This window comes from Carassius carassius, chromosome 28, assembly GCF_963082965.1.
Source record: "Carassius carassius chromosome 28, fCarCar2.1, whole genome shotgun sequence".
NCBI classification, from domain to species: Eukaryota; Metazoa; Chordata; class Actinopteri; order Cypriniformes; family Cyprinidae; genus Carassius; species Carassius carassius.
Window position 1 is genome coordinate 11,580,455 of NC_081782.1, and position 17,332 is coordinate 11,597,786.

A 17,332-nucleotide genomic window follows, 5' to 3' on the forward strand; every position below is an offset into this window, starting at 1 on the left:
CCGCAGCGGGACTTAACCACGGTCTTTTCAGCCCGAAGGTCAGGAGGGCTTTGGAGGCTCGGGGTTCAGCACAATCCTGGGCCGAGGTCCCCGTCTCTCTGGCGGTTTGCGGCTCGTAGAGCGAGAGCGGTGCTGGGTTTTGGTCGCTGGGCGAGACTGTAAGTCTGGCTGCGATGGCTTCGAGGTCTGAGGGGGCGGCGCATTTCTACGGCGTCCCGCAGCAGAGCTAGAGCATTTCGGCAGGAAGTGTCTCATTGCCTGTGACGTTTTCTGAGCCTCAGTGAAGCGTTCAGCGAAACCCTTAACCGACTGGCCAAAGAGGCCGGAAGGCGAGATAGGAGAGTCGAGAAAGGCGGATTTGTCGGCGTCTTTCATCTCCGTGAGCGTGAGCCAGAGGTGTCGCTCTAAAACAGCGAGGCTTGCCATGCTTCGGCCGATCGCTTGTGCTGTGGTCTTTGTCGCACGCAGGGCTAGATCAGTAGCGCTGCGGAGATCTTTAAAGTCATAGGTATCTGGGGCAGACTCGTCCAGGTTACGGAGAAGTCTGGCCTGAAAAACCTGCAGCACAGCCATGGTGTGTAGAGCCGAAGCAGCTTGACCAGCGGAGGTGTAAGCTCGGCCAGCGAGAGCTGAGGTGGTGCGGCACGGCTTGGATGGATGCACAGGCTTCGACCGCCATCCAGCGGCTGAGGGCGGGCAGAGGTGTGCAGCAATAGCCTCCTCGAGAGGGGGGAGGCTCTCGTAACCGTGGTCTCGGGCGCCGTCGACAGAGGAGAGCGCTGACGAGACAGAAGTCTTCAAGCGTGCGGAGAATGGGGCTTTCCACGACTTCGTGAGTTCATTGTGAACTTCCGGGAAGAAGGGGGCGTTTCTTTGCGGAGGGGCCGAAGGGCGCCCCTGCAGGAACCATTCATCCAGCCTGCTTTTAGCGGGCTCGTCTGGAGGAGACCAGTCGAGCTGAAGGTCGCTGACAGCCCTTGTAAGCACGCGAGTAAGCTCCGCGTCGATATCGGCGCGTTGTCCGGTGCAGCTGGGTGCTGTAGGGGGGGGGGGTCCGCAATGGAGCCCGACCATTCCTCACTACTGGACGCGGCGAGAGAAAGGCTGTCGTGTCTGTCCTCTTCCGCCTCAGGCGCTCCGAAGGAGAAGGGGGCGCTGGTGAGCAGGGACTGGCGCTGCTCGTCCACGAAGAGGACAGGCGAAGGAGAGAGAGCGGGCGAGGCACGCGGGGAGTGTTCCGGCGTGAGCTCGCGTGTAGCAGTATGCTCAGGCATTCTCTGATCGCGGCGTTTCTTACGCGGCACTTGAGAGAGAAGAGGCGGAGCGGGTGGAGCATCGTGGCTGGTTTGAGCTAATCGAGCCCGCAGGGTCGATATAGCCATGTCGTCGCACTCAGGGCAGCCGCCCTTGAAGAGTGCGCTCTCAGCATGCTCGCGGCCTAGGCAGGAGACACAGATGATGTGGCGGTCCTCGCTGGGCAGAGGGCCTCGGCAGGAAGCGCAGGCCCGAGGCATTTGAAACAACGCCTCGAATTCTGGAGGAAAAAAGTGTGATGCAGCGGCAAACACACTAGCTTTGAAAAGGATATAGTCACGCCGGATGGCGCAGCAGGAAGCGAGTGCTGAAGGCGGCGTCGAGATGTAGCACGAGCCGGCGTCCTCAGATCTGCGTTGCAGTGCTATCCCGCTGAGAGGCTTTTCGACGGCGTGTAGAGGCTTCTCCGGAGAAGACAGCGAAGTGCAGGTGAGATCGCTGAAGGAGATGAAATCTGATCCCTATGGTGAAGCGGTGGCTTATATAGTCCCAGCCACGCCTATTTTGGCGCGCTCTGACGTCCAATGGGCGCGAAGCGCCCCCATTGGTTCGTTACTCTCCGCCGCCTCACCATAGGTTGCTGCAGTTGCCGCAGCACAGCCAATAAGCGCGCGAGCCGCTTCGCTTGGGTCTGCTGTGCTGCAGCACTGCGTTTTACATTATTTAAAAATTAAGGATAATTTTTGGCTTCATATTCTCGAGAAAAGGGGACCTTTTCCCATAGCGTAAGCTAGCTTACGCAGTACGAGAGTACTCTCGAAAGGGAACTGGAATTATCAGGGTCTTATGAAAAGATAATTCATCAGCTTGTTTTTTTTTTTTTTAATCTTGGTTTGTTTATTATCTAAGTGACTTTTATAACTAGCCAGTTATAAAAGTCAGTGAGTAGTTCCTGATCACCCAATTTTTTACACGTCAGTTCCTTATAGGAACACACACTTGGATAGAAACACAAGGCTTCCTCTGCTGCCTGCTAGTCATTTGTCCAGTTTTTTCCACAAAGTAATGTACTAAGACTGTGATGTTAAATGTCACAAATAATTGAAATTGTTGATAATGTGTACTATATACAGTCTAGCATGCAGCTGCGCCCAGAATATGATTCTTAACATTGGAAAGTAATTCCTTAACATGCAATAGCAGGTTGTGTTCATATGGGCTCATCTGCTTGCCTTTATCTAGAAAACATCATCAATAACTTGTAAACTAAATGTATTTTTTTTTCAATATCTCTGTATTAGTGCATTAAGCCATTTGCAGCATGTGCTTTACATGGATTGTAGGAGCCCATAACTTGCAGTTCGTTCACATACCTTTGTTTTCATTCTTTTAGAGGTTATCTAAATATTTATGCCTTGTAAAAAAAGACAGAAAATTGACACGCATGTTCTGCATTTCTATGGCTGTTTTTCTCTGAATGTCTCTGCTATGAATAGGTATTATTGATGTGTGAATGGTCATATATTGTTGAAGTCATCTGTGTGACAAAGGTGCTGAAATATCGAACGAGTAGTCTGTTTTTGCAGCTTTTTTTGTGTCAATGCATTATTTTTACTAGGAAGTTTTGAGTTTTATATTTTCAGTGTACATCAAGTTGGTTTTTATTTCAGAAGCTCAAGGATAGTTTTATTGCTTATATTTTGCCATTTTAAATATTGTGTTGTCTTCCTGTAGTGCCAGTATTACTGAATATGACTGAGGCTCCTGTGAAATCCTACTTTATCCACTGGATGTTGTAAATCTATAGGATGGAGGTGAGGATGGAATAAAGTAAGAGTGAGAGAGAGGGAGATGGAGAGGTGAAGCGAGGTGAAACGTCAGAGAGAATGAGCCGAGACCCACCATGTTATCACTTTAGAGATGCTCATCAATTCAGATGTATTTCTGCTTCTGTCCTCTGTCATGCAGAAAACTAACTTTTCCCTCTTTTCAATTAAACAGAATAAAAAAATAAAAAAAAGTAATTTACACTCTAACACGGGAATCGATTTCCATCACGGTGGGTGGATAGGATATAGGGAGAGGAAATGGGATTTATGCTGTAAAGTCCGATTAAAAATCATAATGATAACCTTGAATATCTTCAGATTTGCAGTAACACATTCATAAATACGCAATGCTTCAGAGATGATTTATCAAGTGTTAGTTGTATGAGATTTTCCATGTTTCACTGATTGAATAGACTTCATCACACACACATGCACGCACGTTCACACACACACACACACGCACACACGCACGCACGCACGCACACACACACAGACAGTGAGCCTGTACAGCACTTGTGAAGTGAAATTGCTTTAATCAGTTAAATTAATAGTGTTTGTGGGTGGTGATGTTCCTGAGCTCTCCATGTAATCAAGCACATATATTAGTGTATGATGACTCATAATAGATTCTGGTTATGTGTGTGTGTTTGTCTGCAGATATACACATGATTATAGAAGTAAATTCAATTCAGATCCAAGAAGCTGTGGTGTGGGATCCAGAGAGACAGGTTAAGTAGAGCATGTTGGGACAATGTGTGGGATAATCAGTATTATTGTCTTGTTTTCCAATAAAAACATCCTAAAAACAAGATCATTTTAACTGAATTCCAATTTTAATTTAAAATTGAATTCAAACCAATTTTGGAATTGCATTGTAGTAGCGGTTGTTAATTAAGAGTTAAGAAAAATTAACTCTGAAAATGTCCTATATTAAATCTAGCTTTTAGGGTAATTGAATGTTTTTAGATATTTAAAAAAGAACAAGTACTTCCCTATTAAAAAAAGTCATTTACAAACGGTTGGGACACTGTACAAATTGTGAGTAAAAAAGGAATGGAATAATTTACAAATCTCATAAACTTATATTTTATTCACAATAGAATATAGATAACATATCAAATGTTGAAAGTGAGACATTTTGAAATGTAATGCCAAATATTGGCTCATTTTGGATTTCATGAGAGCTACACATTCCAAAAATGTTGGGACAGGTAGCAATAAGAGGCCAGAAAAGTTGAATGTACTCATAAGGAACAGCTGGAGAACCAATTTGCAACTTATTAGGTCAATTGGCAACATGATTGGGTATAAAAAGAGCCTCTCAGAGTGGCAGTGTCTCTCAGAAGTCAAGATGGGCAGAGGATCACGAATTCCCCCAATGCTGTGGCGAAAAATAGTGTAGCACTATCAGAAAGGAGTTTCTCAGAGAAAAATTGCAAAGAGTTTGCACTTATCATCATCTACAGTGCATAATATCATCCAAAGATTCAGAGAATCTGGAACAATCTCTGCGTGTAAGGGTCAAGGCCGGAAAACCATACTGGATGCCTGTGATCTTCGGGCCCTTAGACAGCACTGCATCACATACAGGAATGCTACAGTAATGGAAATCACAACATGGGCTTAGGAATACTTCCAGAAAACATAGTCGGTGAACACAATCCACTGTGCCATTCGCCGTTGCCGGCTAAAACTCTATAGGTCAAAAAAGAAGCCATATCTAAACATGATCCGATGATTAGACAAGAATGGGACAACATTCCTATTCCTAAACTTGAGCAACTTGTCTCCTCAGTCCCCAGATGTTTGCAGACTGTTATAAAAAGAAGAGGGGATGCCACACAGTGGTAAACATGGCCTTGTCCCAACCTTTTTGAGATGTGTTGAGATGCCATGAAATTTAAAATCAACAAATTTTTCCCTTAAAATGATACATTTTCCCAACATTTGATTAAACATCTGTTTAAACATTTGATATGTCATCTATTTTGTAATCTGAATAAAATATTGACACATCATTGCATTCTGTTTTTATTCACAATTTGTACAGTGTCCCAACTTTTTTGAATTCGGGTTTTAAAATACATTTAGTTTAAATCTATTAAAATATTAACTGACATATCGCTCAAGATTTCGAGTATTACTTATATTAACTTATATTACTTAATATTAAGCCTAAAATGTATTTTAATGTTACTATATTGATGAGGACTGTATGATCTTTGAATAATAGTTGTCTTTAAATACAAGATATTTAACGTTTATCTGAAGTATACTTGCAGTAGTTCCACTTTAGTACAATCAAATATACTTCAGTGTTTAGTTGAACTTCAGCCCTGCTTCTGCACAATTAAAGTGCATTAAGTACGATATTAGTTGTTTCAGTTTAGCAGACTTAATAAAATACTTTTAAAAATACCCTTCAATTTTACTTTTGGTATACTAAACTGGCATACTGTATTGTAATTGTAGAATACTTAGCATTTAAGTAAATGTATTTCAAACACGTTTTAGTATATACATTCTTTTTCACTTATCAAATATCCAAATTTTAAATGAATATTTAAGGCAAGGAGTGGTGGAAGTATGTAAAAAGGCATCTTCTGTCAGGCCACATTGGCATCTAGAAAACACACAAGCAAAGTAAATGTAAACAAACACATTTAACATAAGAAGATATAGATTTTAATATCTTTATAAACATTTTTTTCTTGTTTTGTTTTTTGAGAATGACTCGTTAAAAGTCAAATCACTAGGATGGAGAGACACAGAAGAGAGAGAAAGGGAGGGATGAGAGCAGACTGGATTGTGCAGTTTAGTCAGAAAATGGTGCCCTACGGACATACCAAATAAATGTGTAAACAAACAAATAACAAAAAAAAAACAACAAAAAAAAAACAATCAAATCATAATAATTATAAAAATAATAATTGCGTTATGAAGAGAGGTTCTTCAGAGATTCAGGAACCCTGTTGTAATCAGAAATGTCATTAATGATGTCTGTGTCATAGTACTGATTAATATTTCCATTGCAGATTGTGATGATACAGTTCTCCTTATTTTTACAAAGTGTGTCTTAGAACAGGAGGCATAATTCTCCTGTACTCCACAGCATCTGTGGCAGCAGACTGTCCGTCATCCGTAGTGTCCCAAGTGTTCAGGTGATTGTCCCTTTCTTGGACTCCCATTTGCATTCACAGCAGACACTGTAGAGGCAATCAAGCAGGCCGATGGCTGCAAAAGGTCTTTTTTTTAGCCATGCTAAATTTGAAATGTGTTTTTTGTCATTGAGTCTCTTAAAGATACATTTAGTTTTTGTGTGTGTTTTTTATTGTTGTTTTCTTTTCTTCTTGTCTGTCTTGTTAAAACGGTTGATTTCACACCGCTTCTAAGAAAGAGAGGTGTCTATGTTTTCAATGGCGGGCTTAGGCTGAAGGCGCTTTTCAAAATAGAGTTCACTTCAATTAGACCTGTGTCCCCTCCAGAGTCGACGCCCCCATCAGCAGTCCATTTCTAAGTCCTCTGAGTCACAGCCAAACAAAACTAACAACACAGAGGACAAGAAACAAACACAACTCTATTTTTTTTCATAGCTTTTTATACTGGACACACACACACGCACACACAAATTGTGTTTTTTGAAAGCAGATGAGGTAAAATGGGTCTCATTTGCTTCTATAAACAATATAGCAGCTAGTATAACCATTGGCTTTTATGTTCTGTTATAAAACAATACAATACAAAATAAGAGTGATTCACCTGAAGTCAATTTTTTAGGGCAAAAGCAAAGAAAATATGAAAAATAAAGTTAGGAAGTTACTGAAAGGCCAAAAAAATAAATAAATAAAAACATCTAAAGTGAAAATAATATTGTATTTAGGCCTTAACTTTTCTGAGGAAAGGATAATGGATGGCTTATGTACTGGCTATTCAGTTTAGGATTTTTTATAACACTTTTTAATTTCATACAACACTTTTTGTTTCACATCATTCTGTGTATAATATTCCTTCGGAGAAGAAAGCAAGTCCTACCAATGGTTGAAACTCCTGAACATAGGAGAATTTGCAGTGATATATTTGTGCCTCTATTTGGCAATAATGTAATATATTTAACACAGGACAGTGTACTTATAGAATTAGGAGCATTTGATGATCTCCTATATGTTTGTTTCTATATGTTGAAGCAGTAGGACATGCTTTCTAAACACAATCTCCATTTATGTTGCTAACTTGTGCCTCCTATTATGCATTTTTTCTATACATTTATTTGGTTATCTGTGCTTCCTTTCATTGAAATGGTTTTCCATTTAGAGGGGGATAGACCAGACCAACAAAGGACAAAAAAAAGAAAGAAAAGATCTACAGTGGCAGTGCAAGCATGTTCAGTTTGCTTCACTATTCTTCTTGTTCTCCCAAATTTGGAGTTTATTTGATAACATCCGGTGTTCAGTTTTCATCTATTTCAGTCTAAATGGCAAAGCTCCTTATACAATGTAGTACACATTATCACTCACACATACAAACATACACACATTATTAGGCCTGGTAATGCTGGAGCTAGAGCTGATCTGGGGACTGCGGCGTATCCTTGATGCCACAATGCTCCAGCATCATAGTTCAGCGCAGAATGAACACAAGCAGTCCCAGAATATTAGAGAGAAAGAAATGTGTATGATGAGAGTGTCCCCAGTTGTTGGCTTGCTGGACCCCACTAGGGGGTTGCACAGAGGTCCGGGGGGTACATTTGTGCTTTCTGCGGGTGTTTGAACCATCAGAGGATGTTTCATCATATTTCCCAGTGAAATCGGGAGAGGAGTACTCCTTATCTGCCATCTCCTTTAGGGTGTGGACCTCATTAGGTCCCTTTCCCTTGCTGCCCCTGACACGTTGGCGTGTGCAGTTCCGAGAGCGGCCTGGCCTCTGAGCAGGGACTATGCCCAGAGTCCCTCCCGGTCCTGCATGTACGCCATTTATGGCAGGGGGTGGCTGGGGCAGGGGAGAGGGAGGGGAAGGGTATTGTTCATTCAGTTGGGGGTGGTGTGGGTGTGTTTGTGGAGGCTTCAGTGAGACTTTATCCGTTCCTGCCCAAGTCTTGGTCTTACTTTGGTGCAGGGATTCCGATCCAGAACAATTTGGGAAGTCCTCTTTCTTCAGCTGCTTCAGATCTTTGCCTGCCAGTTCTACCGGTGCTACACAACCCACTGACGATGTGGACCCCCGAAACTTTTTGAGCCAGTCCCACAGTGATAAAGCCTTACAATCACACTCCCAAGGGTTGTCGTTGAGGCGAAGGTACTCCAGTGCAGGTAGCTGGGTCAGACACTCTCCAGCTAACTCTGTCAAGGAGTTGTTGAACAAATAGAGGGTAGTGAGCCGTCGCAGGTCGTGGAATGCCAGGCGGTCCACCGACTGAAGTTGGTTGTGGTGAAGTAGCAGCCGGTCCAAAGCACCCAGTCCTCTAAATGTATTTTGGTGCAGGCTCCACAGTCGGTTCCCGTGAAGAAACAGGTGGCTCAAGTTATGCAAGTCCACAAAAATATCATCCTGCAGATACTCCAAATGGTTGTCCTTTAGACACAGAAACAAAAATAGTTCAAATGACATCCAGTGCCATTTCATTTTGTTACGAAAGCAGTTATGTGAGTGTCTTACCTGCAAGTAGAGATACTGGAGGTTGCGGAGACCCTGGAAGATGTTATTCGGCAGTGCACTGAGGCCACAGCGGTATAGATGGAGGGCATGGAGCCGGTTCAGCCCGTGAAAGGTTTCTGCAGACAGTGAACGTAGGTGGCGATTGTCTCCAAGGTCCAATTCCTCCAGCAAGGTGAACCCTTGGAAAGTAGTTGGTTCGATATATGTGATATTGTTGGAGTAAATCCAAAGAGTGACTGTTGTAGGGCTAAAGTGGCCCCGCAGCAGTCGATGGATCTTGTTGTTTTGGAGGAAGATGCGCTCACTGTGTGGAGGAATGCCTTCCGGGACGGACAGGAAGTTGTGGGCTTGGCAGCTGACAGTGCTGGGGGCCATGTAGCAAATGCAGTGACGTGGGCAGGACCAGGAGAGCTCCAGCCCACAGAGTACCAGCAGGAACTCCAGCCCACAGCCTAGAAAGATATTGAGAGAATGAAAGAAACAGACTTAGTGTTTGTTATTTGTATTCAAGTCATAAATTCTGTATTGTAAAGAAATTTGCTGCTTGTTCTTCTTTGAGAAAGTTTCTCCATAATTGCCCCCAGAACTATAAAAACCTGTGAAAGACAAATAAGCTCAGGTGTCTCATTAAATGTAGACACTTTACTTTACTGAGTATTGAGTGAAGACACTATAAGGCTTTTTCCATCCACAGTATTTTATTTTTGTATTTGCCACTTAAAATGAATGATAATGCTGAACGATACTGAGTATAATATCAAGAAAGAGCAGCAAATTTCTGGTTTGTTTGCAAACAACAAACTTTTGTGAGTGTTTCTTTAAATCATTAAAAAATAAATTAATATAGAAATTTTCCTGAAATTTCACTGATGTGTCCTCTCACGTCTGGCACATTAAATTGTGCTTTCTTTAGATGCTCTGTGCCTTATACTCATGGTGGTAATCAAATTCTGTAGAAAAGAGCAGCATTGTATGTGTTTTTTTTTCCCAGGCGCTCTTAAAGAAATAGTTTTTCGATAAACTCATATAATATCTACTATTTTTGTCATTGAATGTGTGACATAAAAGAAGATATTTTGAGAAATGTTGAGGTCTGAACAAAACTGGGCCATACTGAGTTTCACTGTAAGAAAAAAATACTATTTACTATTTCAACAGAATAAGGGTTTAAAAGGACATGAGGGTGACTATATGATTTTTGGGAAAACTATTCCATTAACTCACTTAACCACCTAAACTTCCTTGCATCTAAACCGACTTCTGAAAGACTAAATCAAATTTTGTTGAAGCTCATTTGGTCTAGGGTGGCCTTTTCAGAAGCGATTGTTGTGACTTTCAATGAAATAAGGTGTGCCTATGAAACTAATCCTCTTTTGAAATAGAAATAAACAATGAAAAGAAAATACAATCGCTTTAGAGGCTATTGAGCCCTTCAGGGAAGCAGCAAAATCTGGTATTTTACGAGTATTTATTCTGTCCGTGTGTGTTTAAGTCAGGCTCACCCTGCTTCTGCGGAGACTGATCCTAGAGCCTACCAACAACCTCTTGAGTGCTTAGTTAAACCTGTGTTAAGCCTCTGAAAGGCATACAATACCCCTGCTGCTTTCTGACATGCTTCCTTGGAGCCATTTTGTGTAACTTATCCACCAATTCATCTTCACACAGAATGGCAGGGAAAGAAAAAATTTTCCACTATTATAAGAGTCCCAATTGCTCATGAGTGGCGGCTTTACCCCCGCCCCTCTTTTCAAAAATACATTATTCAAAGCATCATTCCTGTCATTCACTCAAAATTGATTCGCTCCCGCTGCCTCTTAACATCATCATAATCCTCCAGGTGTCTGCCTCAAAATACAGAGGCGGGACTTATGCTTTTACAGGAGATGAGCGGATATTTATTGGAATGCCTTTAAACACCAAATGTGTCTAAGCTGTGGCATTCACACGCAGACTCTGCTGACCTTTAGCAATGATTCCCTGGGCGTCTGGTGACAGTGCCCAAGCAGCTTGCCTCACCTGCGCTTGAGCCTCGCTCTCAGAGTGGACATGTAATCCCATTTGTTCTAACAGCATGCCAAAATTGAATACTGTATGTCCTCACCAACAGACTAAATAAGCAACCAGAACCCTTCACAAGCTCCCCCCATGGGCCTTGCATGTACATGTGGGATTAACAGAAATTTTTTGTTGTTCTAGTGATGTCGGTCAGCTACCATAATAATAATAATAATAATGCATTTTATTTAAGGCGCCTTTCAAACCACTCAAGGTCACCGTACAACAAGTAACAACAGTAACAATATTAAAACAGAAAATAACAGCAAATAACAATGTCAATAAAAAACAGCAATAATAATAAATAAATAAGAAAGAATAAAAATACTGGACTTGAGTGCACAAAGTAATCATAGAAGATAAGCAGTTCTGAATAAATGAGTTTTAAGTTTGACTTTAAATTGAGCTAAAGAGTCTGAATTACGGATGTTGACTGGGAGAGAATTCCAAAGACGAGGAGAAACACGACTAAAGGCCCTATGGCCCATGGTGGTAAGGCGAGCTGAAGCTGTATGGAGGAGACCCAGTGAAGAGGAACGTAGAGTTTGACAAGGGGTGTAGGGATGTAAGAGGTCTGAAAGGTAAGGTGGAGCAAGGTTATGAAGAGATTTGCATGTGAGGAGGAGAATTTTAAATTCAATCCGAAAGTTGATAGGAAGCCAATGTAGCTGTTGAAGTGATGGGGTGATGTGTTCAACAGGTGAAGTCCGGGTTATGATACGAGCTGCAGAATTCTGAATCAACTGGAGTTTATGAAGAGATTTGTGTGGTAGACCAGATAATAGAGAGTTACAATAATCGATGTGGGAGGTGACAAGCGAATGAACAAGAATAGAGGAACTATGCGGAGTGAGAAATGGACGGAGGCGAGCAATATTGCGGAGATGAAAATAACAAGACCTGGTTATGTTATTAATGTGAGCATCAAATGATAGGGTACTGTCAAAGATGACCCCCAAGTTCCTAGCCTGGTGGGAGGGAGAAATGGAAGAACCATCAATGGATAATGAAAAACTGCATGACTTCGAGAGAGTAGAATTAGTACCAATGAGGAGTACTTCAGTCTTACTGGCATTAAGTTTGAGGAAATTGGCAGAAAACCAAACATTTATTTCATGAAGGCAGTTGGTAAGACAGGCGGGAGGGAGAATGGAATCAGGGTTTGTAGAAATGTAAAGCTGAGTATCATCGGCGTAACAGTGAAATTTAATACCGAATTTTGAAAAGATATTACCGAGTGGGAGAAGGTAAATTAGGAACAATAGGGGGCCTAGGACAGAGCCTTGGGGGACACCACAGCTAACAGGAGAAGGTTGGGAATGAAATTTCTTTAGTTGTACAAACTGTGTGAAAGGTATGAAGTGAACCAGGCATAAGGAATACCAGTGAAACCAATGCTAGATAGTTGATGCAAGAGAATACTGTGTGAAATTGTGTCAAAAGCTGCACTCAAGTCAAGTAGAACAAGAATAGATAACAACCCGCCATCAGCAGCCAATTAACAGGTCATTCGTTACTTTCACTAGTGCAGTTTCAGTGCTATGCTTAGGACGAAACCCTGACTGAAAACACTCATACAAGTTATTATTACTAAGATGAGCATGAACCTGTGCTGCCACTGCTTTTTCAATAATTTTTGAAATAAATGGAAGATTTGAGATAGGACGGTTTATTATCTACGTAAATTGTTTGGGTCTGCGCCAAGTTTCTTAAGAACAGGGGTTATGGCAGCTATTTTAAAAGATGATGGAACAATGCCGGAGCTAAGAGAAGTGTGAATAATATGAGTTATAAGAGAAGATAAAGAAGGAAAACAGGCCTTTCCCAAATGAGTTGGTATAGGATCAAGTAGAAATGTGGAAGAATTAGATTTATAAATTAACTGAGAAATTTCTTCTTCAGATGGCAAGTTGAAAGAAGAAAGGAAGAGGAGGGGCAAATTAATTGAGACACTGTGTGACGAACTACAGTAAGGGGTAGCCAAAGAGGCCAATTGTTGGTGGATGTTAGTTATTTTGTCATTGAAGAAAGACATAAATTTATCACATTGAGCAGTGCAGTACAGGTGTGCGGGAAGTGTGTCAGGAGGTTTCAGAATACGATTAACAGTTGAATACAGTGCTTTAGTATTACCATCTCCAGGCTCAATTAAGTGTGAATAGAAAACATTTTGGGCAGCATAAAGAGCATCTTTGTAAAGATGAACATGTTCACTATACAGCTCTCTATGTATCATAAGACCAGTTCGTTTGTAAAGGCGTTCCAAACAACGGCCTCTGGTTTTGACCTGGCGAAGTTCAGGAGTGAACCAGGGCGCAGAATGGGTGAATGATACAGTCCGAGTTTTAAGAGGTGCAAGAGTATCAAGGAGCTGCTGTAATTCAAAGTTGTAAAAGGAGACCAAATTGTCAGGAGAAGTGAGCTGGTCACTGAGTGGAAAATCAGCAATTGCGCCAGTCAGAACAGAAGGGTCGATCTTTTACAGTAACCTGGAATAGAAATACATATTACTCTACCGTTGCATATTTGCTAATCTATTTTAGCAAAAAACTTGCCTGGATATGGTACAAATCTGTATTTTAGCAAAGATGGCAAACATTTGACATTCTTTGCACAAACCACCCAAAGAGGATGGCAAAGTTATAGGGAATTTTCAGAGTATTGTCATGAGGGATCATAGAACCCATGCACTATCTCCGCCCTAGATCAGACAACAAACTGATGATGTCTGGTTCACAAGCCTTAAAAAAACCTTAGTGCTGTGTGTTCAGATCAACTGCTCATACAGCCATGGGTTCGAGAATTACCTAGCCGAGATGAGGGGCTCAAAAGATTGATTTTAATAAACACCTCAATGTTTAAAAGATCTAAAATAATGAGATGTGTAGTCATCCAATATTACTTTAGCTGTTATCCAATCAGTACTGGATATTTTTCATTTTTTTGTTAGTATGACACCTGTCCTTTGAGTGAGTTAACAAGAGTGTGTATGCCGTGTTGCTTATGCAAAGTTAAGCTTCTGGGGATTTCAGCCAAATACATCGGAAAAGAAAAAGCAAACAACTCTGCTTTGGCTGGTGGAGCCTTTTCCCTTTAGTATTTTACTCGCTGGCTGTTCATGTCTGTTTGCAAACCCCTTTGCATTAAATTTTGCATATCACATATAATGAATTCTTCATCAGCACTTTACATAATAGACATTTTCCTTTGGCATAGCATTGGCTTTTGTGGAGGCGTATCACCTAATCACACATACTGTGCTTCCCTCCGTTTATCACAGCTTTCGTCACACTGCAGGTGTAATTATTTTTTTTATATTTATATATTATATATATTATATATGTTATATATTTTATATATAACTCCTGCTTTTCCTTCCGCTTTTCTATATAAAACTTCAAGAGAACTGGGTATCACCTTGTAGATAACAGCATGAGTTGATATATATATATATATATATATATATATATATATATATATATATATATATATATATATAGATATATAAAATTTTTTTTCAACCTTGGATAAAGAGGCAAGTTATCTGTGACTAACAAGTTGTTCATGAATGGTACACCACCTTCCTCATCTTAATGAAACACATACAAAGCTCTGTTTACCTCAGTTCCCTGAGATAAGGGAATGAGCGTTGAGTTAAGACACTAAGGGAAATAAAGCTGTTTTACTCTGTACTGAAGCCTGATTTGCTCACGTTTGCCTGGCTGCACAAACCAATGGCACTTTAGCCCACCAGAAAGGGTGGAGACAACCCCTTTATAAGTTGGCTCAGAGCGCCATTCATCAGATCATTCGACTGAAGCAACAGTCATCGATTTGCGTGCAGCTTATAGGATGGCAAGTGACGCAATGCTCATTCCCTTATCTCAGGGAACCTAGGTTACTTTAGTAACCGGAGTGTTCCCTTTTGAATGGTCTCTCCCATTATATGAAGACGTAAAGGGGAATGCATCCAGTCACGCCATGCTATGAGCAGATACAGGACATCCTGCTCTGCAAGCCCAGTCCTGGAGCACTAATAAAGACCCCTAAGAACGACAACATTTTGCCCCAAGCTAGAGGCTGAGAAGCACTAATACAACCAGCTTCGCCCAAGAGGGAAGAGTGGTACATTAAACTGAAAGAACTTACGCCTGTAAAGCTGGGGCATCTAAGTTATAGAATCTGGCAAATGTGGACTGCGACGACCAGCTGTCAGCTGCACAGATCTCACCAATAGAAATTCCACTGGACAAAGCCTAGGAGGAGGCCATCCCTCTCGTGGAATGGGCAGTCACACCTACTGTACATAGGGCATTGCAAGCCTTCTGATGTGTAAGCCAAGGCTATCGCATCGATGATCCAGCAAGAAAGTCGCTGCTTTGTGGCCAGCAGTCCTTTATGGCGGCCTCTAAAGCAAACAAAAAGCTGGCTGTCTAAACAGGCTTGAGCTCTAAGTATACTCTCATAGCCCTTACTGGACAGACCATGTTCAGACCCTGCTCACCATCAGTGACAATAGGGAGATCACCTGAGCTCTGAACAGAGTTGAGAGCACTTTAGAAAGATAACCATGTCTTGGTTTTAGAATTACTTTACAGTCATTAGGCCCAAACTCAAGGCATGAGGCGCTGATTGACAGTGCTTGCAAGTAACACACTAAGCGAGTCACTCTCTTATCTGAGAAAGGCCGATTTAAGTGATAAGGGTCACAAATCGGCCGAACTGAGCGGCTCGAAGGGGGGCCCTCTTAGGGCCCACAGGACTATAGATAAGTCCCAAGATGGCAAGGAGGGTGAGGAGGATTCTGTCTCCATGCACCCTTTAAGAACTTAAGGATCAGGTAGGTTCTGCCGATCGATTGGTCAACTTTGAGTGAATGGTTCGCTGGGTGCACCCCTTATCCAGCAGTTCTTGCAAAAAGGCTAGCACGTGGGAAACGTCACATGATATTGGATCCAAACTTCATTCTGAACACCAGTTAAGGAAGACCAACCTTTTGTCAAACTCAGTTCCTGGAGGGCCGGAGCCCTGTAGAGTTTTGTTCCAGCCCTGCTCCAAAACACATACCATGTAGTTTTCAAATAAGCCTGAAGGACTTGATTAGTGGGATTAGGTGTGTTTAATTAGGGCTCAGATGTCTGAGATCCAGAATGGGTCTGAGCCTGCCATCTCTCTTTGGAACGAGGAAGTAGCGGTTGAAAATGCCTGACTCACTGTGAGCTGTGAGCACTATTTTCACAGCACCTTTTGCAAGCAATGTCTGCACTTCTTGTTGGAGAACGAGCGCTTCGTTGTCCAGAAAAGAAGTTTGAAAAATGGCTCTGAAACGAGGTGGCCTGCGAGTGAACTGAAGCGACTAAGCTCGTTGAATTATTTTTAAAACCCAACTCGACAATCTTGGAATGACTGCCCAAGGAGTGAAACAGGAGGCGAGAGGGTTTATTTTTGTGAATGAGAGCTTGCAGAGAAAAGGCAGGGAACATGCATTTGCATGAGTTTATGAGATAGTGTGAAGATGAAATTTGCTCTTTATTGTATGGGTTTCCGCTATCACAGCAGTAAAACATTTGGGTACATGCTGCCTATGCAGGACGTGACCTGCTGGAAATGAAACTCCATTGCTCAAAGGTGCTCGGAGTGATGGAGGATGAAAGCAAGCAGTTTTGCAGGGCGTTCCAGCTGAGGTGAGAATAAAACCTCTCCTCTTCCTCACTAGTATATCAAGATGGCTTAGGCGGCTCGGGGTCCAGCTCAGTTCGTGGGCGCCATCTAGGGGCACTGCTGCAGCCCAGGTTCAAATTTCCGCTGAGGCTGCGCTGACTTTGCAGGCTGAGTGCCACATCTTTTGAGCCTCTGAAAACCTTTCTGCAAAGCTGTCCACCACAGGGCTGAAAAGGCACTTTGGCGAGACCAGTGAGTCAAGGAAAGACAGCATCCCTGATCTCAGTGAGGTTTAACCAGAGGTGGCGCTCCAGCACCATCAAACTGGCCACCGCCTTTGCCGTTGCCTTTGAGGCATGCAGAGCCAAGTCTGTTGATGTGCACAGCTCTTTGAAAGCCTCCTGGTGTTCTTGGGCAGACTCGTCCATACTGCAAAGAAACTTTGCTTGAAACACTGGGAGAACTGCCATTGTATGCAGGGCCCTATTGGTGAGCACTGCGGTAGTCCTGCAAGGCTTAGTTGGATGCACTGTGTGGGCCTTCAATCCAAGGGCAGATGATGGGTAAAGATGAGCAGCAACTGCTTCCTCCAGAGCAGGGGGCACTTGCTGTATCCCTTCTTGTCAATGCCATCAATGGTGGTGAGAGCCATTACTGTAGAGGGATTTACTCTGGCTGAGTAAGGGGCACGCCACATCTTGTTGTGCTTGTTATAAACTGTAAGCAAGAACAGGACGAGGCATTAGCGAGAGGACTGTTGACGGCTTCCCGTCAGGTACAACTCATCTTACAGGTCTCTTAGGAGAGAAAGAAAATGGGAAAGTTGAGTGAGGGGTGAACGCTGAGATTTCTTTAAGATGTTTATGAATCAGAATGTATGT

General features: G+C 42.3%; 1 protein-coding gene across 1 annotated transcript in view; it reads right to left on the reverse strand.

Annotated features, from left to right (window-relative positions):
* Window positions 1-5,745: 5,745 nt before the first annotated feature.
* rtn4rl1b (reticulon 4 receptor-like 1b) overlaps window positions 5,746-17,332 on the reverse strand; it is a 179,025-nt gene continuing 167,438 nt past the window's right edge. Inside the window, exons 2-3 of the mRNA XM_059514309.1 lie at window positions 8,736-9,187; window positions 5,746-8,651 (exon numbers count right to left, since the gene is read on the reverse strand). Coding sequence (XP_059370292.1) covers window positions 7,701-8,651; window positions 8,736-9,187 — 1,403 coding nt within the window. The 3' untranslated portion in view covers window positions 5,746-7,700. The remainder of the gene's footprint in view (window positions 8,652-8,735; window positions 9,188-17,332) is intronic.